The sequence below is a fragment of the Microtus pennsylvanicus genome, chromosome 13 (genome assembly GCF_037038515.1).
Source record: "Microtus pennsylvanicus isolate mMicPen1 chromosome 13, mMicPen1.hap1, whole genome shotgun sequence".
Lineage (NCBI taxonomy): Eukaryota > Metazoa > Chordata > Mammalia > Rodentia > Cricetidae > Microtus > Microtus pennsylvanicus.
In genome coordinates, this window is record NC_134591.1 from 66,687,189 (window position 1) to 66,712,653 (window position 25,465).

A 25,465-nucleotide genomic window follows, 5' to 3' on the forward strand; every position below is an offset into this window, starting at 1 on the left:
AAACACAGATTCTCAGACCCCACCCACTCCCTCTAGTCAAGAGACCTGTCCTGGCTAGGCTGCTTGCTATTCAGAGCTCAGTGGATATTATAGGAATTGACAGTTACCACATACAAAGGGTTAGAAATAGCACGAGGCTCCAAAGTACTGGGCAGAAGAGGCTGCTGTTCACTGTATGCCTGCCCTTTCTTACTTTCAGCATGTAGAATTCATGCGCAACAAATGAAATAGATTTGAAGGCAAATTATGAGAGCCCGCCTCCAGATGTGCTTTAGGACGCCTGTAGTGAGTTCTGAACTGCAGCTTTTACAAAACACTTCTGGTAATTCAAAGTCTGAGGCATTTGTGGGTGCGTTGTATTCTCATAAACACTGACAAAGAAAAAAGATTGAAGGGGAGAAAAATGAACACCTGGAAAGAACTGCCCCATGGTTAAACTCTCCTTTGGACTCTGCCCTTTGGAGGCCAGTCACTGATAACCAGTGGGTAAATAACTGTACGCTTCCCCTACCCCCTGGTAAAAGAATGCTTTCTGGCCCAAAATGATGGCACATGCCTTTAATCCTGGCAGTCGGGGAGGCCAAGGCAGGAGGGAGGGTCTCTGTGAGTTCAAGTGTGGTTTAGATGGCGAATTCCAAGCCAGCCAGGGCTACTTAGTGAAACCCTTTCTCAAAAATCAAACAAAAAGAAAGCTACCCTAGCTCATTTTTTTTTCTTTTTCTGAGACAGGGTTTTGCTGTAGTTTTGGAACCTGTCCTGAAACTAGCTCTTGTAGACCAGGCTGGCCTCAAACTCGAACTCACAGAGATCCACCTGCCTCTGCCTCCCAAGTGCTGGGATTAAAGGTGTGAGCCACCACCACCTGGCTCCTATCTCACCTTAAACTAGAGCATTCCCAAATTTAATTAATCCGAGCCAGTTTATAGTCTCAAAAACCCACCCTGACACTGAATTCGAGAACCGGCCAGGCACGGTGGTGCTAGTCTTTAGTCTCGGGATTTGGAAGATAGACAGAAGGATCTCAGTGAGTATAATTTTTTTTTAAACCTCTTTTTTCTTGGTGATGAGACAAGCACACCCTAGTGCGCAACCGTTTAAAATTAAATTTCAAAAACTGGGCTTAAATAGCACATGTCTGTCTGGCCTCTAATCCTAACCGTCAGGAGAGAGAAGCAAGGGGATCAGAAGTTGAAAGTCATCTTCAGCTATAAAGGCGGTTAAAGAAGAGCCATCCTGTGCTACATGACACACACACACACACACCCAAAAAAGGGAGGGCTGGAGGTGATGGCTTAGTCTAATAAATGAATGAATGAATGAATGAATGAACGAATGAATGAATAACCAAACAGGGGTAGGGTCTTGAGAGACAGCTTAGCTGTTAGGAGTACTTCCTGCTCTGGCAGAGGAACTGAGCTCAGTTCCCAGCACCCACTGTAAACTCCAGTCTCAGAAGATTCAACAATTTCTGGCCTTTTCCGTTAACTGCATGCACATGTGCATACAAATATACACAGGTATAAAAATTAATAGATTCAAAGTGGGTGGAAGCGGGGTTGCCTACTTGTTTTCCAGAAGCATGTGGGCTAGGATAGAGAGATGGCCCAGTGATTAAGAGCACTTGCTGCTCTTCCAGAGAACCCAGGTTCAATTCCCAGCACCTACATCTATCTGTAATTCTGGTTCCAGGGACCTGACACCCTCTTCTGGCCTCAGCAGGTACCAGGTACATGAAAGATACAGACATATATGCAGACAAAACATCTATACATCATATAAAAATGCTAAATAAAATGATAGGCAGTCTGCCAACAGCAGCCAAGGCTAACCTCTGGTCTTTACATGCACACATATGCACACGAACACACATACAAATGTACAAATGTTTGACCATTCCCGAATCATGTGGGGACTGTGTTAGCTAAATGCCTGCTAAGTGCACGTCTAAAGCATCCTCTTCACCACGGCTGCCCATGGTCACAGCTGCCCACGGTTACAGCTGCCTGTGGTCACAGCTACCCCTGGTTACACCTGTACAGTTGGGGAAGACGCTTCACTGTCTAGACTCTCAAAATGTTGTGTTTCCTTGGTAAATGACCAAATTCTGACTCAGCTACCAACTGTGGCTGATAGTTCTATTTTTAAAAGAAAAGGTGTGTATGTATGCGCGCGCATCTCTAAAGCTGGAGGGTCTGGCCTCCTCCCTTAGATGAGGTCCCTGCTGTGATCCCACTACACCTATTCCTTCCATCCTGGACTGTGTGATGCAACCAAAATCATGGTGTCCTCCGTCTGCAATGAACTCTGCTATCCTGGCCCTTCAGGTCAAGCCCCAAATCCCACCTCTAAGAAACTACTAGGTTACTCCAGCCCAAACCAATCATCTCAAGCTGTGTTGCAGCAGATCGTGAGATCTTGTAAAAGTGTGGCACCTGATTTCGTAGCTCTAGAGCCATGATCGAGGCTCTCCACCCTTACAGACCGATGGGCTAGCCTAAACCCTTTCCTCAGCAGTGAGGAAGTGTGCGCTGTCACTCTCTCCGTCTGCGTACCCATGGCCCGTGCTTGACTGTATCCACCTCACTGTTTTTCTGACTTCCCATGAGACGTCACCTGCCATAAATACTGCACCACTTAGTAGCCTTCAGGACTGGCTAACAGTTAAAGCTTATGACTTGAATGTGCTTTAGGCCAGTGCCATAGAAAAAGTGTTACTTTTTCCTGACATATTTTTATCAAAAAATTTAAATTCAGGAGCCTGGGGCGTACTTCAATTTGTATACGGCTTGCCTAGCATGCACAACACCCTCAGCACAGCACTCCGGTACTTGGAAAATAGAATCAGGAGGATCACATGAATAAGAGCTGGGACAGAGCCCAGTGGCAAAATGCTTTCCTCACATACAAAAGGCCTGGAGTTCAATTTCCAGAATCTTTCATACATACACAGACACACACACGCACGCACGCACGCACGCAGGCAGACAGACAGACACACACACACATGCGCACGCACGCAGGGAGACAGACAGACAGACACACACACACACACACACGCCCCAAAGATTCTAGGAGGGACTCCTTGGATGTGACTGTTGTAGAACTGATAGCATCCTGCTGTTGAAGTCAACACCAGAAGACCGAGCGGCGAGTCAGGAAGGAGCAGCTGGCATGTGATGTGCCTGCTGCCATGGAGCCACATTCTACTGCACTTTCATCCATGTATCCCCTTGACTGCTGAAGCCACACTGAACTCGCTCGGATGTTGTTGATCAGAAGCAGCTAAATCAACACTGTCATTTGCGTCTAGTTTAGACTAGCTGGAGGCTGGGGTCAGCTCAGGGGATTCCATCCCCACTGCCACCAATGGGGCAGCACAGTATGAAGGAAGCAGCAGCATCCCTGGGTGCTCCACAGGCTGCTATCCAGACTATGCAGGGAGTGAGCTGAGTAACACTGGCCCGCCGAGGTCTGGAGGTCTGCGAGCAGGACCTCATACAGAACAGCCTGTGCCTGGTTTCTCAGCGCTGCACACGTCCTCACCTCCCGAACACTGCAGCAGGCAAACAGGGAAAGAACAGACCTGATCTCGTGAGGAAACAGGTACTAGAGATAAATATTCCAACACCACTAAATGCCTAAGGGTAGCCCAGCATGCAGAGAAAAGACAGGGACCCTGCTTCAGAGGAGCTGCTCACAGGCATCACCTAGACTAAGGAAAAGGCAGTTTCCGTGAGCACAAGGCCAGGCCACAAAAGACATCAGAAACCACATTAAAAGGTAGATTTTTATCTATGTATTTATTTATTTTTAGTTTTTTGAGACAGGGTTTCACTGTAACTATCAAGCCTGTCCTGGAACTAGCTCTTGTAGACCAGGCTGGCCTCAAACTCACAGGGATCCGCCTGCCTCTGCCTCCCAAGTGCTGGGATTAAAGGCCTGCACCATCACCACCCAGCTCCTTTTTTTTCTTGAAGCAGGGTCATAACCATATAGCCCTGGAACTCACTGTGTAGCCAATATGGCCTCACACCTGCCTTTATATAACTCAACATATCTATAGGTAGATTTTTATGCTCAAAGAAGAAATAATTTATTGGTTTGTTTGAAAATATTTACCAAGTGCACGCTCTCTCTCTCTCTCTCAAGAAACATTTCTCTGTGCAGCCCTGGCTGTCCTAGAACTCGCTCTGTAGATCAGACTGGTCTCAGTGTCCAACTCAAAGATCCGCCTACCTCTGCCTCCCAAATTCTGGGATTAAAGGCCCAGCCTATGAAGAGCATTGACGTCGGTGACTCTAACAAGCACAGAACACCTAGTTTGAAGCACACTGGTGCTTATACTTAAGTACTTGTATGATACTGGAGACTTATTTACCTCTCTGGTTCTCAAGGTTTTTTCTCCATAAAATGAGGAAGAACATGCACTTCAAATTATTACAGCTATCCAATGAGTGATAGATGGAAATTCCTAAGAATACAGCGGACATTAGAAGGTGATCGGTAAGATAACATAGCAAAGAAGGAAGGGCAGTTCTGAATTGATGGGCGTGGCAGGAGGAAGAAGAGCAGGTGAGATAGGTGAGATCCCAGCACAGGATATTAGGTCAGCACTAAAGAAAGGAATGAAAGGAATTGATAGGGACCCCGAGGGCCAAAGATCAATTTCCATTTAAGGCAATAAGAAGAGAGAGAGAGAGAGAGAGAGAGAATGGAGCTGCAGGCCTGGAACTGCTGACAGACAGGCGAGCGCCAAGATGGCAGGAATGCTTAGAGGCAAAGGCGATAGAAAGAATGTGTGGTCAAACTAAACCAGGAGAGTACAAGCCTGTGCTCAAGGGCCTTCAGAAGCTCGGGTTAAACACCTGGTAGAGAAAAGCCTGGGGGGCAGGGGGCAGAGAGCTAGAGCCTGCAGCAGTGCAGTGTCCAGGCCTTCCAGACACAGAGGGGTCTATTCCCCTGGAGAATCTGCAAACCCAAACAACTGCCAACCTCAGCACACACTTGGGGAGAGAGGGAGGTAGGAATGAGAAGGTTTTTCTTTTCTTTTTCACATTTAAGAAAATGCAACCTGGTCAGGGTGAGATATGTCTTTAATCCCAACACTTTGGAGGCAGAGGCCGGCAGATCTCTGTGAGTCCGAGGCCAGCCTGGTCTACAAAGTGAGTTCCAGGATGGTCAGAGATGCTATACAGAGAAACCCTGTCTTGAAAGGAAACAAAAAGAAAAAAAATGCACCAAATGTTTATAAATGCTGCACAAATATTAAAATGTTTAACTATAACAGAACTTGAATTTTAAAATACTGAGTGCCTCACTGGAGGGAATTAGCCCCAGCTGAGAGCGCCCCAGGACACCGGGTTCCCACTTGAAGCACATGCTGAACAGGAAAAGAAGGCTCTAATCTGTACTAAAATCAAACCTGATTGTCTCTGCCAGAATCCTTTTTAAAAATGACACCTGAGCAGAGCGGGACCGATGAGAACTATGGCTCTGCCTAGCGTACTCACTGTCCAGGAGAATAGTGGCTGCTGCTTCTTCAGCAGAAATTACATCAATTTGAAACCTCAACTGAGAGTCATCCCATCTCTTTCCCCCAAATGCTTCAATGAGACCTTTTTTTAAGGTGGGCAGGGTGGCACACACCTGGAGGTCCAGCCCTGGAGAGGGAGGCAGCAGGAGTATCAGGGATACAAGGTCAGCAAGAGACCAGGCCTCAGGAGAGAGGAAAAGGAAACAGTTGTGATACCAGCATTCAAAGGCTGACTCCGAGAACTGCTGCTAGTTCCAGACAGCCTGGGCTAAGGGTTAGACCATGTCCCCAGGAAAAAGAAAGAGGAAAAGGAAAAAACTGTTAGGAATAGCAAGGGTCAGCACATCCCTCTAACTCCCAGCACTCAGGAGGCTGAGGCAGAAGGATAGCATGTTTGAGGCCCGCATAAGATTCATAGTGAGACCCAGTCACAAAAACTAAATCAATGGCTGAAGAACTGGCTCTTGCTGCTCTTCCAACAGATCTGAGTTTACACTAATGTCAGGCCGCTCATAAATGCCTGTAATTCCAGCTGGCCTCCAAACCCTGCACACACACGGTACACATTTACACAGACACATCCACATAAATAAAAATAAAACTTTAAATAAACAAGCTGAGTGGTGGTGGTGGTGCACACCTTCAATCCCAGCACTCGGGAGGGAGAGGCAGGTGGATCTCTGTGACTTCAAGTCTGCTGTGGTCTACAGAGCAAGTTCTAGGACAGGTTCCAAAGCTACCCTGTCTCAAAAGAGAAAAGGAAAAAAAAACCTAAATAAACAAAAATTACAGGGAGTGGTGAGTTCCAGGTGTTAGTCAGACCCCCTCAAAAAACAAACAAAATTAACATAAATAATTTTCCTTTTGTTGTTTTGTTTTGTTTTTCAAGACAGGATTTCTCTATAGCTTTGGAACCTGTACTGGACCTAGCCCTCATAGAGCAGGCTGGCCTCGAACTCACAGGATCTGACTGCTTCTGCCTCCCAAGTGCTGGGATTAAAGGCCTGAGCCACCACCACCCAGCTCCTTTTTTGTCCTTGAAGCAGCGTCATAACTATATCGCCCTGGAACTCACTGTGTAGGCCAACCTGGCCTCACACTACCTTTATTTAACTCAACACATCTAAAATATCATCTCAACATAAAGCATTAGCCCAGATTGTGGCGCACGCCTTTAATCCCAGCACTCGGGAGACAGAGGCAGGAGCGATCTCTGTGAGGGTGAAGTCAGCCTGGTCTATAAAGAGAGGTCCAGGACAGCCAGGACTGTACAGAGAAAACCTGTCTTGAAAAAACAAAAGAAACGAAGAATATAAAGCATTACATTCTTCAAGTCTTCAAAGTCGGGTGCATATTTTATGAGTAAGGTACATGTCAATTCTCATTGAACATGATTCAGGTACAAGTGTCAGCCGTGGGCAGTGCCCATTGTGCTGGAGGGTGGCAGTCTACACAGAAGAGCCCCTAGGAAACTTTTGTCATGTCATGTCATCACAACCACAGACTGAAGATATGAGCCGGACAGACCAGCAGACAACCAGGCGAGCCGAACATGGCGGTTCACTCCAGACCCTGCTCTTCTTTTTATTCCTGTGTTTGTGCCCGTGTGGGGGTGTGATGCAGCTGCCTGCAGAGGCCAGGGCTGTCACCTCATCCTCAAACTCAAGATGCTGCTTCTTTAGCTGCTAAAGAGCTGGGATTATGGGCTTTCACCACCACACACTGTTCTTGGGAGTAGAGTTTTCACTTTGACATATCTGAGAGTCACCGTATATCAACCCAGCTTTAGGATACCCCTAATTCAGCCTCTGGGGTGCTGGCATCACAGGGGCGGGCCCAGCCGGTAAGACTTCATTTTATTTTATTGAGAGAAAGAGAGGGTATGTGTGTGTGTGCACGTGTGAAAGAGAGAGAGGATGGGAGAAGGGAGGGGGGAGGGGGAGGGAGGGGGGACGGAGGGAGGGAGGGAGGATACGGTAAGTGTGTTCAGTGGCACACCCAGGGAGGTGAAAGGACAATCAGAAGCAAGTGTAGTGAAACCCTGTCCAAAAAGACAACACCCTCATGACCCCTCTACGTATGTACACACACAATTACACACATGCATGCACACACACACACGCATGTGCACATGCATGCACACGCCGGCCAGGCTTTAACTTTCTGTCTGGGTCTCCACTCAAGCCCAAGACTGCAGCCTTGGCATATAAAAAACCTAGACTAGACTAAACAGCAACCACTTTACAGACAATAGCAGAGACCTGTCACCATGCATGCAGGAGTTAAGCCTGGCTTGCCAGTTCCATGCCTTTAAGACTTTAACACGTCTCACTAACCTGTTATTAAGAAGAGACCAGTGGCTATAGAATAAGCTCCTGGCCAAACCCAAATTGCATGCTGTAAGCTTAAAGACCAAATAGACTTTTATCTGTGGTGACCACCATGATGCAATATGGAACACCACACCAGACATAATATTCTTTCATGCTTTTATACCTGTAATATGCATAATAAAAGTTTGCCCCAGGATTCTAACAAATATTTACTGAGTTAATAGATTGTCTCCTATATTTCCATTTACCCAGCTGTGATATATGAGACCAGAAAGGCTCACTTTTCTCATTATTATGGGAACATAGCTGAGGAGAACAGCTTCAGGAAGAGCTCCTCTGGCCCCAGTGAGAGAGAGGCCAGTCTATCAGGGAAGGGAAGGCGCTGCAGGAAGCGCATCCGGCCACTCTGCACCCTCCGCCAGGAAGCACATAAGTGGATGCTGGTACACAGCTCGTTTTTTCCTTCCCCCTTTTATCCCAGCACGAGGGGGGCACCCACATCTGGGGCAGCTCTTCAGTCCTCAGTTACACCCCTCTAGAAATGCCCTTGAAAACTCCCTGGGGTGAATCCAGCCAGCTGACAATGAAGACTGACCGCCACACAACTTCATGACCTCCTGGCTAAGACCGAGTGAAGATTAACCAATACACCCTCTATCCTGAACTCCTGGAATTCACATCAGCCAGGAACAAAGAAGCTGAGAAATGATTCAGGTGAATGGCAGAATGGGCACTAGCTGGACCAGAGAGAAGGGACTAGTTCTGCTAAGGCAGCATGGATGCCAAGGACGGGTACAGAGTGACCTCAACAGATGCTTGGTTTTGTAAACTGACTCCCTAAGACCCTTAAAATCTGTTAAGTGTTGGTTCTGCTCCAAGCTATTCCTCATAAAATGCCATGAACAGCCAGGCATCTTGGCACATGCTTGTGACTCCAGCATCTGGGTGGCCAAGGCCGGAGATCTCTGCAAATTTCAGCTCAGCCAGAGCTAGAGTCAAACTCTGTCTAAATAAATAAATTTTAAAAATTCTTTAAAGTTGTACCCTTTATGGCTGTGGTGGCTTCTCACAGCTTTAAATCCTAGCATTTGGAAGGCTGAGACAAGACTGTTTGGGGCTAGCCTGGACTCTACAGTGAGTTATAACCAGCCTGGGCTAAAATAAGATCCCCTCTCAAAGTTTTTTTTTTTTTTAAAGAATTCCGGCACTCAGGAGACAGAGGCAGATGGATCTCTGGGAGTTCAAGGCCAGCCTGGTCTACAAAGAGAGTTCCAGGACTGTCAGGGCTGTTACATAGACAGCCTCTGTCTCAAAGAACTAAAGACAACCCTTCAGCAAATACAAGCTTCCCGTAGAAGCAGGCGCATTCTTGTGGGCATGGGTGCTAGGCACACTTGAGAGGGCTCTAGGAAGGGCCTCAAGCGTTCAACACATTTACTCTGAGTTAAAAAAAAAAAAATGTCTTGGGGAGCTTCAAGAGCCCTCATCTGAGAACAGTATGTGCTCTGGCCAAAACCAGATTTATCCCAATAAGCAGCCAATCAGAACAAATCTTACTACCACTTAACCACATTGGGATCTAACCAATGAAAATATTCAACAACAAAAAATTACATAGAACGTGTTTCTTACATGAGTCCAGCCCAAGCAAAAATATCTTTGAGAAAGGCTTAGAATTTATAAAGCCAAGCCGGGCGGTGGTGGCGCACGCCTTTAATCCCAGCACTCGGGAGGCAGAGGCAGGCGGATCTCTGTGAGTTCGGATCTCTCAGCCTGGTCTACAAGAGCTAGTTCCAGGACAGGAACCAAAAAGCTACGGAGAAACCCTGTCTCGAAAAAATAAAAAAAAATAAAAAAAAAAAGAATTTATAAAGCCAGCTTGAAGGGGGGGTGGGGAGTGATGAGACAAGGACAAGGTCAAGTTTACTCTAAGATCCCTTAGAAATGGTGTACTTGAAGGAGCAGAGGTGTACAGAGACCGCAGGACTAATCCATGTAGTAGCCTTCTCAGGGAGCCAAAAAGCCGGGGAGGCAGACTGAAAAGCACTGGCCTCATTAGCCCCGCTTAGGAAACTGTGTAAGTGTGACCTCACCCCTGGATCACACAGCTATATTTAGTTTATACCTAATATGGATGAAGTCCTGACTGGAGCCGTTTCCTCTCTCCACAAAAAGAAACTTCCTTGCTTTTCTTCTGTCAACAATGCAAGGGTGGGCTCCTCTGAGGGGGGAGTTTTGAAAAAGAAAAGAAAGGAAAGAGAAATGACTTGAGAAAAACATTAACAAATTAGGATGTAGCTTATTAAACTTGGCCCGGAGTGACATTTCGAAGCTGGAAAACAATGCTGAAATCCAAACCCACAGTGTTCAAGAGAGGCTCCTCTACAGCACTTCTAAATGGACTGACCAACCAGGGCCAGACACAAGTGGAGCCATGGAAGCCCTGTCATTTCCTTCTAAACTTTCTCAAGGGGTGCTAGGCTGTCACTAGTGGGGGAGCGCTGGTGTGTCATGGTGAGGCCTGGGGTTCAAGAGTTAGTTAGCACTACAAAGACAGATTCAGACAGAACTCTCAAAGGCCTCGGTGCAGATCCCAGCCCTGCTGTTTACTGGCCCTTTCTGAGGCGCACATACGACACAGAATTGACATGCCTACTCCCGAGTCTATGTGCGACCTGACTTGGCTGGCACATCTAAAAAGCTGGCATACCGTGCCCGGCACACAATCAGCACTCAGTGCTGTCTATTATCCCGGCTTTAATATCTTGGCTTTTATCAGTTTGCTGTGCCCTGTGTGGGAGTAAATTGAGTACTTTCAAAAAGTTTATAACATTATAATAAGATAAAAGATAAAGTCACTTTATGATCCTTGAGTCACCTACTAATTACAGTCGCACACTCGTGTCTTCAGCTTTATTACCACCAGCGTGGTATAGGAGGAAACTAGGAACGAACAGACTAGAGCCTGCAATTCCGCCCTTACCCCCTACAAACCACTAGCCAGCCACGACAGCACACGCCTTTACTCCCTGCACTCAGGAGGCAGAAGCCGGACAGGATGCCCGAGTTCCAGGGGAGCTAGAGATGAAAAATCCAAGCATTAAGCCTGTAAATCAGGATGTGGTAGCACAGCATGTAACCCAGCACTCAGAAAGCAGAGGCAGGAGGATTTCAATTTCAGTGACAGCCTGGGCCGCATGCAGTTGACTCTCTCGAAAAGGAAATATAAATTCATGTAAATTTACACTACCTCTATTTCTCCTTTTAAAAATTAAATGAGCTCAAAGTCTCTTGGGATGGAGAAGATTTTAAAATATCTTAACGCATCTGCATTTCCTCTTAAAGAATTATTTAGTCCGGCAGTTGTGGTGCACACCTTTAACCCCAGCACTCTGGAGGTAGAGGCAGGTGGACCTCTGTGAGTTCGAGGCCAGCCTGGACTACAAGAGCTAGTTCCAGGACAGAATCCAAAGCTACAGAGAAACCCTGTCTCGAAAAACCAAAAAACAACCAAAAAAAAAAAAGCAAGCACTATTTAATACGAATTACTATATGACTAACTTAACTGCATACAATAAAAATAAAAAAAGCATGGAATTTGGAAGTACAGGAAACCAAGTCATTAATTCGAAGGCCCTCTAGAGAACCACTATATCCAGTGTCACAGACTGACCCTGACCTCTTGAAATTTCACTTTGGAAGAGGAGGAAGAGAAAAACACTCTTCCTAACGTTTTAGCTAGAGTCCTAGAGCTGAGGCAGAAGGACTAAGGGAGCTCGCTGTCAGTCACCTAGTGAATACCCGCACGGCTGTGAGCTCCTGTTTACTCAGAAGAGTCCCACTCTGACCCTGGGGCTTTTTCATACTAGCTCTTCACTTCTGATTTAGAAAGGAGTCCTCCACCTACTCGCGAAGCCAGGCAAGCAGATCTTAGTGACATCCCAGAGGCTGAAAGTACACATACTGCACACATAACTAATCACAGGCCAGTGCGGTCCTAACTGCACCACAGAGGCAGCAGAGGAGGAGGAAGCGAGTGGCCCGCTGTGGATCATACTCCAGGCATTTTCCTTATTAATGATTTTAATCTTACCAAAGCCCAAGAGTCAGGTTCTGCTACCTTAGTGGAGACACCAAGGGAGGCGAGGAGCCAGGATTTTAAGATGGCTGCATAGCTCCGGCATCCAATTTTTAAAAAAAAAAAAGTGGGTGGGTGGGTCTATGTTCCACATCATGTGTGCAGGGACCAGAAGACAAGCCTGGTTGTGGGTCTCTTGTTATCACTTCTCGTGTCATGAGAATTCAGGGATTCTCATGTATGTCTGTCTCCCAGGAACACTGAGATAACAGGCACACGCTACTGAGTCTGTCTTGACGGGTCCTTGGGATCCAAACTCAAGTCGGATCACGTAAGTCACATCAGCACAGCAGGCACTTTCCCACTGAGCCATCTCCCCAACTCCCCAGTACCCACTCTTGTCTAGTACACTCTGATGAACAGCAAAGCACCAAACTTAACTCTCTATGAAATACAACTGAAGTATGAATTCTGATCGCCTACACCAGCTCAATGGACCAACATTCTAGCGCCAACATAGAAAGCACAGGAGATTCTTGAGCGACAGTCACCTCTGACTCTAACTTGGGGATCTCAGATCTCAAATACATCTTAGCACTTAGAGGATGAAGCCGGAAGACTGTGGGTTCAAGGTTAGTGTGGACTACACACTGAGAAACTGTCTCACAGAGAGAGAGAGAGAGAGAGAGAGAGAGAGAGAGAGAGAGAGAGAGAGAGAGAGAGAGAGAGAACTTATATCCTAAGAACCACTTTGAGATACTAAAGCAAAACAAATATGAGCTAAGGCACTGACTTTTCCTTTTTTTCATTTGTTTTATGTGGATCTGTCGGTTTGTTTTATAGTACTGGAGATTGAACCCAGAGTCTCATGGCAAAAACTTCACCACTGAACTACATTCCCAACCCAGCATTTGCTTCACCCTTTCAACCTATCTATCTGGCTTCTCGTATGAGTATTCTTGTGAGTTTAATAAGCGCATGCATTTCCCCAGTCATGTGATCTTTTTATTGTTTCTTTCCTCACTAGCCGCCTCTGTAATAAACTGTGTGCAAAGAGGGGTGGGGGAAGCCAGCACAGTTGAGCAAACATTTTGGGGAATAATAACCACAATACAGTTACACACAGCACTCCACGAAGGTCTGTATCAGCTCAATTAAGTATGGAACGCTCTTCTATGCATTCCTTTTACCCTGCACTTAGGAAAAGCAACATAAAAACAAGTCACTGAGACTAAGCATCAACTCCAAACACACCAATACCAAGCTTCTGCAAGTGGAAAAAGCCTTCCAGCCAGGGAGTTACAATGGTGCCCTAGGCAGGAGCTTTCTGGGACTCTGGACTTCCTTCCGACACTTCAGCTCCTCTTGCCACAGGAGCTCAGAGAGCATCTGCTTTGTTTCCCCTGGGCCTGGAGCAGCTCCTGGCCTCTAGCGACACTTAAGTAAAGGCTAGTTTAATAAAAATTGCTTAAACTGGCACTAATTTGTTCCTCTGTATTTACAAAAAACCTGCAATGAAAAGAGGACATGAAATACAATGCGCTTCATTGGTAAGTACTAAATTTGCTCGAGACGTCATCTTAAACAAGACAAAGCAACAGGTTTTGGCAATTATTGTCGTGCCCCAGCATCACAGCCTACTTAGAAAAATATATTTAAAGTGATAGTTGCCAAAACCAAGGAAGAGAAGCAACGGCACAGAGTCTATGAGATGACAGAAGACACAAGCAGCATGGGGGAAATCGAGTTAAATCTTGAAGGCTGATTTGATTGAAGCTCAGATTTCATTTTATTTTGGGAAAGACTGCCCTTATCCAGCATTAGGGAAGGAAAGGCTCCTCAAGTTTGCCTTATGAAAGCTATCTCTCAAAGCCTAACTGAGCTGCGGAATAAGACCCTATTTCAAATCAACAAAAAGCAAAACAAACAAGAAACCCATACGCAGAAAGCCTTACCTAGAGCCAGGAGTGGTGGCACACATCTGTAGTCCCAGCAACCAGAAAACAGGAGCAGTTTACCATGTATTTGAGGCTACCGTGGACTACATGAGTTCAAGGCTAGTTTTGGCTATAGACCCTGTCTCAAAATTCAGTCCCTAATGTGTTGGGGGGGGGGAGTGCTGGGGGAGAATGACACCTAGTTAGGCACCTGAAACAAAGAGAAAAATTTAAATTCTCTTAAATAAAAAGTTTTGTGGTTTTTGTTGTTACGCCCCCCTTCCCCCCCCAAGGTAGGGGTGGTGAGACTAACCTCACTCTGTAGACCAGGCTGGCCTGAAAGATATCTGCCTGCATCTGCCTCTCAAATATCAGGATTAAGGGCATGGGTGTCATAAAGAAAAAGAAAAGAAAATCATTCTGCAGCTCTTTTTCTGGTTTTTCGAGACAGGGTTTCTCTGTGGCTTTGGAGCCTGTCCTGGAACTAGCTCTTGTAGACCAGGCTGGTCTCGAACTCACAGAGATCTGCCTCCCGAGTGCTGGGATTAAAGGTGTGCGTCACCATCGCCCGGCCATTCTGCAGCTCTTAATTCAATGGACTTTGCATTTTTTTTCAGGATGTTTCTGTTTACTTTTTGAGACAGGCTCAAGTAGCCTAGCCTGGCTTACTTAGACCATGTCCCAGGGCCATCCAGGAATCTGAACTTCTAATCTTCCTGCCTCCACCTCCTAACTGCCAGGATGAGATTTTATTCTGTTTGGTCTTGCTTTTTGAGTGTGGGATCTTTGGCCTTGAACTAAGAGACCTTGTGTTTCAGCCTCCTGAGCGCTGGAGCTATAGGTTTGTATCACCACACCCAGCTCATTTTTATTTACTTATATTTTTTTATTTTTTGAGAATCTTACACTGTATAATCCAAGTTAGCCTGGAATGTGTGATAATCCTCCTGTCTCAGCTTCAAGTGTGCAGGGTTCCTGGCATGAACTCCTATTCCCAGCTTCAGCTGGATTTCTGCAGGATGAACAGGAAGTCACTGTATATGGCAGTAAGAAGATGGTGCTGAGCATCTGCCTGCTGTCAACCATGGCTCACCTACCCACCATCCAGCTACACTGCAAGCTCCTTGATGAGAAAAGACCTGTGTTTATCGTCTCAACTGCTCCTTGCTTCAGTAGTTACAGGGACTCAACAGCTCCTAGGCAAAGACTATCTATCTCACCACCTCCCAGTCCACACACACAGAAGGGAGAAGTTAATTCTGAAAAACAGCTTCAATTTTTACAACAGATTTATTGTGGAACAGAATATTTGTTTAACCATGTAAAGATGTGTTCCATTTCTGTTGCAGAATAATTGTAACTATGTAAAGATGGGTTGCACTTGTTTAACTATGTAAAGGTGTGTTGTATTTGTTTATCCTGCATTTGTTTAAGTATGTAAAGGTGTGTTGTATTTGTTTATCCTGCATTTGTTTAAGTATGTAAAGGTGTGTTGTATTTGTTTATGTTACATTTGTTTAACTATGTAAAGATGTGCTGCTGTTTTTACCTTGCCTGCCTAAGGCATCTGATTGGTCTAATAAAAAGCTGAACAGCCAATAGCTAGGCAGTAGTGAGAAAGGATGGGCTGGAGGACAGAGAGAAAAGGGGAGCCAACCAGCCATCAGCCAGTCCACTAGGGGCCAGCCTGCCAGTGCCCAGCCAGATAGACACAGAGGAAGCAGGAAAGTAAGACATACAGAATGAAAGAAAGGTAAAAAACCCCAAGCAAAACAAATGAAAAGAAACAGGTTAAATTAAGTTATAACGAGACCAAGCATTCATAATTAATAATAAGTCTCTGTGCCATGCTTTGGGAGCTGGATGCCTAAGAAAGCCTGCTATACAGATTTCTCCAAAGAGCACAAAAGGAGCTCCTACCTTAAGACCATTCCATCAACACCTATTTGAACAATTCTAGAATTAGCAGTGCCCTTTGATAGCTCGGTTAGTTGGTTTCACAAATGTAAACCTTGCTTTCTGAGGGTAGGTGTCGTTCTGCATTCCTTTAATCCCAGTGGAAGCAGAGGTAACTGGGTCTCTGAGTTGGAGGTCACCATGATCTACACAGTAAGGTCAAAAACACAAGGGATGTACAAAGAGTTCATCTTAAACAAACAACAACAACAACAACAACAACCCTTTTCCTTCCTTCTAGAAACAACCAGACAGGGCACATGTTTATAGGAAGCCAGATTTGGACACAATCTAGGTTTCTTTTATAAAGCCTAAATAGCCAGGTGGTGTACATCTTTAATCCCAGCATTCAGAAAGCAGAGGCAGGCGGATCTCTGTGAGTTCGAGGCCAGCCTGATCTACAGAGCGAGTTCCAGGACAGGCTTAATACATGTTAGGTCTCCCGCTCTCATAGGAAGACTAAACATTACACAAAACTTCTCGAGGACTCATTTGTACAAGTTTTGGAAAAGGAGTAGGGCATATTTGCAATTAAGAGCCCTACCAACTGCGAGGTACAAGTAAGACCTGTTTAACCAATGGCCGGAGATTGAGGAGACCTTTACCAGACTTAATGGACACTTGAAAATGCACTAACCATCCTTAGGGCAACATTTTGGACTATTCACTAAAACATACTGTCTTCTGGCCAAGCCATACAACAGGGTACACCCAGCATAAGCTTACATTTTTGCTTTTTGTTTTTGTTTTTTATTTTTTGGATTTTTTTTTCAAGACAAGGGTTTCTCTGTAGCTTTGGAGACTGTCCTGGAACTCATTTGTAGACCAGGCTGGCCTCAAATTACCGAGATTGCCCGCTTCTGCCTCCCAAGTGCTGGGATTAAAGGCATGTGCCACCACATCCGGCTGCAACCTTTTCTTTCTTTCTTTTTTTAATTTATTATGCAACCATCTTCTTTTTTTTTCCAACTAGAGTGTGTAGTCAGATTTCAGAGGCCCACTCTCCCAGCATTCCTAAATGGCACAAACACCTAGTTTGATTCCTCGTTAGCTTTAATGACTGCTCACTTGAATAATCTACCACCTGGTCCCTACCTTCAAAAACAAAGGAACTGGTTTGGTTCGAACACACAGAACACTGGCAAATCCTCACAAGTCCCTCCCCTGGGCTCCATCTAACTGTGCAGTTTTGAATCTCCAGTGTTTGTTCGATTTTTTTATTCTTCTCCCACACACACAAGTAAACAGCCACGCTTGGAGCTGGTTAAATTCAGTGTTTGTGCTACACCCGGTGATTGACAGTTTTACAGCTGTTACAATGAGAATTAAATGTTCTTCCTAAGAATTAGTTCACCCATAAAGGTGAAAATAACTTCATCCCTTCATCACATAAACACACCAATAACAAAAACATGGAGACTATTTGGCTTCTAGTTTAGAGCTGCCTTTTAAATTCAAAAAAAGGAGTCGGGTGATGGTGGTGCATGCCTTTAATCCCAGCACTCGGGAGGCAGAGGCAGGAGGATCTCCGTGAGTTCGAGACCAGCCTGGTCTACCGAGCTAGTTCCAGGACAGGCTCCAAAGCCACAGAGAAATCCTGTCTCGAAAAACCAAAAAAAAAAAAAGAAACAAAAAAGAAACAAAAAAACCACCAGTAGTAGAAAAATAAGACTCTGTGGTGTACTCTGGGGTCCATATCTGGCCCCAGTTCCAATATTGCTATTGTTTAAACAACACTCAAATTTAAATGCTCTTATTTTAAATATAGTCTTATTAAACCCTGTCTCGAAAAACCAAAAAAAAAATATATATATATAGTCTTATTCATCTACATTAGGCTGTGACTTTCATGAGTTTATAAGTAGTCTAATACATTATTATGGTTTTAGATTTTCAATGAGGGAAAAATTAAATAATGCTAATTGCAGCCAGGCGTGGTGGTGCACGCCTTTAATCCCAGAACTCCGGAGGCTGAGGGAGGCAGATCTCTGAGTTAGAGGCAAGCCTGGTCTATAAAGCAAGTTCCAGGACAAGCTATACAGAGAAACAATGTCTTGAAAGACAAAAAAAAAAAAAAAAAAAAGGGTTCCGACCTGGGGTTACAGAGATGCTCAGTGGTTAAGTGCTAGGAATGAACTCAGGGAGGTGGTCCTCGTGCTGTCCTTGCCCAGGACCTGAGTTCAGTTCCCGGCAGCACCCACAGTGCAGCTCAGCACCATCTGTAGCTCCAGTTCCAGAAACCTAACGGCCTCTTCAGCTTTGAACATGAGGAACACACACAAGTAATATACTACAGGCAAAACACCCATACACATAAAATAAGTATTTTATTTTTTTTTAAATATTTATTTATATATTTATTTATTTGTTTGTTTGTTTGTCATGTATACAATATTCTGTCTGTGTGTGTGCCTGCAGGCCAGAAGAGGGCACCAGACCCCATTACAGATGGTTGTGAGCCACCATGTGGTTGCTGGGAATTGAACTCAGGACCTTTGGAAGAGCAGGCAATGCTCTTAACCACTGAGCCATCTCTCCAGCCCCTAAAATAAGTATTTTAAAAAGAAGCCAGGAGTGAGGACACTTGCCTTTAATTTCAGCACTCAGAGGAAGGGAGGTGTCTGCAAGTTCAAGGCCAACCTGGTCTATATTGATAATTCAAAGTCAGCTAAGGCTACTTTTTGGGATCATGCCTCAAATTAATTTAAAATTTTAAAGGGCTGGGGCATGGTAGCGGTAGTGTGTTTGCCTAGCATACAAAGCCCTGAGTTCCATCCCTTACCACCAAAACTGAAGTGAAACAAAAAGCTAATTGATATTCTTCCCAGTGACACTTGGGACTGACCACTGAGGTCTGGAGAGCCAAGTCTCAAAGGCAACAAAACTAAAAGCTCCTAAGACCTTCACAAATGCAGGCCCTGAACTAAACGTAGATCTCAGTTAAATCACACTCCGGTAGTTTGTAATCATAGCCCAGATGTCATTTCCCATCAGAAGCTCACTCCCATTCTCTGTACCAGCCTTTGGCTGAGCAAGTCTATCCAAGCTTTTTGTTCTACTTGATCAAAAATCTTAACTCATCATGCCTTAATCACACTTCCCATCCTGCCTAACTCACTTCCCAGAGACTCACTCATTCCCTTCCTTCTCAGGAAACACGGGGCTCGGTTTTGGAGAAGCAGGGCAGGGGAAGTCTTGCTCACCCTCACCATTCCTCTACTGGCTTCTAAGCACCGCCCCCCCTTAGGCATCCTTCCAGAACAACCTGACTGCCCCTTGCCTGTCACTATGGCATTAGGCATCCCTGTGTTCAGTCCCCTTGGCTTCAATACCTCCTCTCTCTTATTCTGAGTTCCTTTCAAATTTTATATTTAACCAAAATCATCACTTGGCATTTGCCAAAAGTAGTCTGCTTTAGGTCCACAGACACAGCCTTGGTAAAAAGGTAACAAGGACAGAGTTTCCATTGACCTCACAGTTTGCACTATTTCCAAGTCCTTGTGTTCCTCTCCAGAAGCCCGGGATGAACGGACCAGTTAGAAAAGGGAACACTGTCTTCACAATGAATCTGAGCTCAGCTGTTCCATCTCGGCACCACTTTCTGTAGAAATGTATTTCATCTGTTGTTGGAAAGTGTTGAAGTCTGCCCTTGAAAGGAAACAAACTCCCACTCAGATGGCAGCAGGATCCATCCACACCTTCCTTCCAGAATGGAACTAGGAAGGTGATGGGGAGCCTCCTTCAGCCAATAACCTTTAAGAGGCTGGACCAGGCTAGGGCGTGACCTTTTGGGTACCTAGAGAAAAAACACCAGCTGCCAGCCCATGGCTCTACCTCTCTGGTTCCCGCATTACACATCTGAGGTTGGACTTCTCGTTCCTGTTCCATGAGTTTGCCCCTTATAATAAAGAAATATAATTAGAATCTTTTGGAGTTAGCTTGGGATTCTTTGACTAGCTTTCTCACTCCACTTTCCAGTAACATCTGGTGCCCAATGTGGGGTGTGGGGACCCCCACGGCAGAGGCATGGTGCATTGGGGCTCAGAAATGCATCACTTCATACAGATGTGGTGCATTGGGGCTCAGAAATGCATCACTTCATACAGATGCAACCAGCGAGAGGGGGAAACAGTAGTGTCAAGATAAGTTGGGCTTTTACAAACAAAACAAAAATCCAAACTCCTGATTACTCTCCTCCTGCTTGTAACCTCGGTACTCAGGAGGTTGAGGCAAGAAAAAACCACCACAAATTCAAGGGTAGCCTGGGCTGTGATGTGGGAGTGCCCTCTGTGTTCTGGGATTACCATTGATGAATAAAGAAACTGCCTTGGCCTGTTGATAGGCCAGAACTTAGGTAGGCGGGTAAGATGGAACTGAATGCTGGGAGGAGGAAAGCAGAGTCAGAGAAAGACGCCATGAAGCCACTGCCAGAGGTAGACCGTGCTGAAACTTTGCTGGTAGGCCATGACCTCGTAGTGATGCACAGATTAATGGAGATGGGTTAAATTAAGATGTAAGAGTTAGCCAATAAGAAGCTAGAGCTAATGGGCCAAGCAGTGATTTAATTAATACAGTTTCTGTGTGATTATTTCGGATCTAAGCAAGCTGGGCAGCCAGGCTGAACAGTCTTCCTACAGACTGGTGCCCATAGTAAGTCCCTGTCTCAAATAAATATAAATAAGCGAAAAGCACAAGACACTAGGTATGCAGGTCAGTAACCATTTCTCTACTCCTTTCATTTGTGGTTCCTGAGTTAATATTTACCTTTCCCTGGACAGAAATCTTGGACCCTAATTATGAATATAGCCAAAAAGAAATATTGGTGGAAAATAATGACAGATATGTGAAAAGATCAGAAGTACTAAATTATGAAGGAAAAATAGGTAAGTAGATAAAAATCACATGGTATTGGCAAGCAGAGGCTAGGCAAAGAAGGACAAAGGATCAAGGCTCATGACTCAGAACATCAGGATCTAAGAAATAAGTTTTCAAGGAGAGTAGGGTACTGCATGCCTGTAATGTCAGCGCTCAGGAAGCTGAGGCAGAACTGCTGCAAGTTAGGCGTCAGACTGGCTGCGTAGGGAGCTCAAGGACAGCTGATATACAAAGGAGAACGCTGTCCAAAACAAGAAAGGACAAGAAACAAAAATGGGGTCGGGGAGAAAAATAAAGTTGTTTCCAATTTCAAAGGACAGACAAGATATATGCTAACACCAACATATCATCTGGAGAGGGCTTAGTGGTTAAGAACACTCACTGCTCCAGCAGAGGACTGGAGTTCAATCCCAGCATCCCTGTTGAAAACCCCAGCTCGGGGGTGATCTGACACCCTCTTCTGAGGGCCCCTATAAACATGTACATACACCCACACACGGACATTTACATACACCTGAAGATAAGAATGACGTTTAAACTTGTGTTTTTTTTAAGTGCCCTGGAAGGGGAAAGAAGCAGTCTCCTTTCCAGCACTGAGTAGCTTAACAGCTAGACACTCTGAACAATATATAGACCAGGCAAACCACTCAGTGGGCAACCTGCACAAGCCTGGCAACCTGAGTTCAAGCTCCAGAACCCACAAGGTAGGAGGAGAATTAGAATTAACTCTCATAAACTGCCCAATGGCCTCCATACGTGTGTTGCTCCATACACAGACACACGTTTGCCATATTTTTGTTTTCCCGAGACAGGGTTTCTCTGTATAACAGTCCTGGCTATCCTGGATCTCACTCTGTAGACCAGGCTGGCCTCGAACTCACTGAAGTACACCTGCCTCTGCCTCCTGAAGTTGGGATCGAAGGTGTGCACCACCACCACCCGGAAAACGCAGTTTTTATTAACACAAAAAGCTTTCAGTCACATAGTGGTGACTCATGCCTAAACACGGAGCGCTGTGCGGTTGAGGCAGCCTGCTGGGAGTTTGAAGCCAGTGTGAGCGCCAGCGCTAACTCAAGCCAGGCTGCGAACTCAGGCCAGGCTGGAAGAGTCTATGTCCAAAAAAAGAAGTCATCTGCTATAAATTCAGGATAGCTGGCTGAGTAGAATGAAGTTTAGCCTACCGCCATAGACAACCAGTGTCTGCCCCTCATTGCTTTCAAAACAACCGTATTTTTAAGAGAATTTCCCCAACTGCATTCTCTCACACACAGGTTGAGAAGACATCAGCACCCTTTACCACATTGTACTTTTCCCTTTTTTCCTCCTTCCAAACAACTAACCAGGTCTGTATCAGCACAAAAGTGGCCCATATTTAGTAAGCGTAGAAGAGTAAAAGCCATTTCACAGATGAAAAACATGAAGCTTGGGAGAAAACAAATTGCCCAGGATAGCCCTGTCAGTGAGCAAAGAAGTCTAAGACCGACCTTTGGCTTCAAAGCCCAGAGAGGCCTGTGAAGTCAATGGTTCACGCCACAACTGCGGAACACTGGGAAGGGGCACACAAGTGACTCAAGTCTGGGAACGCGCACCCCACCCATCTCCTCTTGGAAGTACTAAATCAGCAGTGAGCAGGACATCGGGCACCCATCATGTCCTTCCTAAGGGTGTGTGTGTGTGTGTGTGTGTGTGTGTGTGTGTGTGTTGCTGAAAACTGCACACAGGGCCTTGGCCATGCTAGGCCAAGTGTTCTACCACTGAGCTACATCTCCAATCCCTTCTTAATTTTTAAACATTTTTCTTGGCATTATATTGCCCAAGACCTCCAGAACATAGGCAGGGCAATGATGGTACACACCTTTAATCCCAGCACTCAGGGAGGCAGAGACAGGCGGATTTCTGTGAGTTCGAGGCTAGCCTGGTCTACAGAGTGACCAGAGATACACACAGAAATCCTGAATTAAAAAACAAAACAAAAAAAAACAAAAAAAAAACCCTCCAGAACCACACTAAGTAGAAGCTAGAAATTATAGTATTCATGCATGGTTCTAATTGTTATGTTTGCTCCTGTTGATTTTGGAACTGGGTCTCCCTGCATAGCCCTGGCTAATGTGGCACTCACTATGTAGACCAGGCTGCCTCTGCCTCCCAAATGCTGGGATTAAAGGACCAGGCTTGCCGGGTGGTGGTGGTGCACACCTTTAATCCCAGCACTAGGGAGACAGAGTCAGCAGATCCGCAGATCCCTGTGAGTCTGAGGTCAGCCTGGTGTACAGAACAAGCTCCGGGACAGCCAGGAGTATGACGCTGAGAAACCGTGTCTCAAAAAACCAAAAAAAAAAAAAAAAAGCCAGGCGGTGGTGGCACAAGCCTTTAATCCCAGCACTCGGGAGGCAGAGGCAGGCGGATCTCTGTGAGTTCGAGACCAGCCTGGTCTACAGAGCTAGTTCCAGGACAGGCTCCAAAGCCACAGAGAAACCCTGTCTCAAAAAACAACAACAAAAAAATCGTTATGGCCAGATCTCTGGTCTAGCCTTTTCCCTTCTCCATGCTGTTTCCCACTCCCCTCTTCCCTTTCTCAACTTCAGATTCCTTCCTACACGCCTCAAAGTTAAATCATGTCTGTCGCCTCCAGTCACAGAGCCAAAGATTTGGGGAATCCTATGCCTTTCGCTTTCAAGTCTCTAGACCAGTGAGTGGTTCTCAACCTTCCTAAGGCTGCAACACTTTATTACAGTTCCTCATATTGTGAGGACTCCCAGCCATAAAGGTATTTTCGTCGCTACCTCATAACCGTAATTTTGCTACTGTTCTGAAACGTAACGTAAATACGAGTTTTCCGACGTTGGACAGCGGGGTCGCGACCCACAGATTGAGAACAACTGCTCTAGACCAACACTGTTTCTAAAACTGGCAACCGAAAGAAAACTAGCAAGACAGACATTGTTACCACCCTGCAGATTTCTGCCTTCCATCTCTGGAACCCATCCTTCAATAATTTCCGCTCTTTCAAATTAAAACTAAGAGGGGCAGACTCGCACTGGATCCCTGCTGAGTTTCTAATGTGTTGCTTGGTTCGGCATAAGCCTGGCTATCTAGTGGCTTGACCGAATCTCAGGGTTTCAAAGGCGGTTCAGGAAAGCCGAGGAAGACAGACGTTTCTAACTTTTTTCTCCAAAAGGGAGGGGCACGGATACAGTCAAATTAGGCAGTTCCAGGACTTAAAAACTGAAGGGGGCGAGAGGAATGAACCTTTGAAAGCCCGAGGGAGCTAAGAATTCTTTCTGGCAATCAATATTTCTTTCGAATCAAAAGCGCTAGCCGAGGTGGCAACACCAACGCGGGTAGCCAAAAGGTTGCATCATGTGGAACCGCGCCGCGTTTGAGAAACAAGAAAACCAGATGGTGGTAAAATACCGGACAGAAAAACCCAAGTCGGGAATCTCCGTCTTCTCCGGAAGCCCTGGGGCATCCACCCTTCTTTTCGTTTTTGCTCTTCTTTCCTCTTCTCTTTTTTTCTGTTGTCTGGGGTTTGGGGAGGTATCAGTCTCCCATTAGTATCCCTGGAGGGACTCGATCTCGAGGCACTCCTTAAACCTCAGCTGCTGGGTCATAGCTTAATCACCACGTCCGCATTAAAGGGGAAAAAAAAGATCTCACTTTCCCCGTGGGGGAGAAGGACAGAGTTGAAGGGTCCCAAGTATCCCAGGCTTGCCCTGACCTCGGTAAGCAGCCAAGCCTAAGCCCACTCTTCTTGGCTCCGCCTTCCCTGTTGCTGGGTTTAAGGCGTGCGCCACCCAGCCCCGCTCCCGGTTTTCCCCGGTATTTTATTTAACATTGCATAGAAATTAAAGTTTCAGTTTCACACAGGCGGAGCGCCAGCGCTGGAGTAAGTTGGGTGAGCTATCAGCCGGGTGGCCCGAGGCGGGGTGGGGCCGGACAGGGCGAGGAGGGTGACAGGACCCACGCGGCGCAGCGGAGGCGTCCGGCCCTGCGGAGTCGGTTCTCGATCGCCGCGCCCGCCCGCCCGCCCGCCCGCCCGCTCACCCGCGGGTTCCGCCTAGGTCCCGCTGCGCTGCGTGGCGGGAAGGCGCGGGGCCGAGACAATGGGAAGGGGCGCGGGAGGCACGGCTCTGCCTCGGGCCGCGGGGACGCCGCGTGGGGGCGCCTCGGGGAGAGGGAGGAGACACGGGCCACCCCGGGACGGCGAGCGCTCACCTTGACGAAGAGCTCGATGAGGGGCTCTTTGTCCTCCTCCTTCAACCCGTTCAGGGGCATCGACAGCGCCATGGCCGGCTGGGCTGGGCTCCGCGGACTGCGGCTGTTGGCTGTGGCTCCGGGGCTGCTGTGGCTCTCTCGCTCGCTCGCTCGCTGGACAGTCCCGACGTCAAGCTGCCCGCCCGCGGCCACAGATCCTCAGCACCGCCTCACGCCGCGCGCGCGACTCGGAGGGGGTTGCGGTCCCAGCTACTTCAAACCGCTGGGCGGGACCCGCTGGGCGTGGTGTGGGCGGGGCAGCGGCCCGGCGCCTCGGACTCTGCGGGGGAAGTGGGCGGGACGGGCCGTGAGGGGCGTGGCCTCGGGCGAGGAAGGCGGGGGAGAGCGGTTTGGCTTCCCCGACGGACCACTGGGGAGCCTGGAGGACCGCAGGGCGTGGCCTAAGCTAGGCAGAGCGGGTGGGCGGGGTGGGACCGTGAGCCACGCCCCCTCAGGGGGCGGGAGGGTAAGGTCCCCGGAGTCGGAGCCTGACACCGCC

The 25,465-nt window shown here is 46.7% G+C and overlaps 1 protein-coding gene across 1 annotated transcript in view; it reads right to left on the minus strand.

Annotated features, from left to right (window-relative positions):
• Clic4 (chloride intracellular channel 4) overlaps nucleotides 1-25,191 on the minus strand; it is a 55,971-nt gene extending 30,780 nt beyond the window's left edge. The window contains exon 1 of the mRNA XM_075947105.1: nucleotides 24,928-25,191. Coding sequence (XP_075803220.1) covers nucleotides 24,928-24,999 — 72 coding nt within the window. The 5' untranslated portion in view covers nucleotides 25,000-25,191. The remainder of the gene's footprint in view (nucleotides 1-24,927) is intronic.
• Nucleotides 25,192-25,465: the final 274 nt, after the last annotated feature.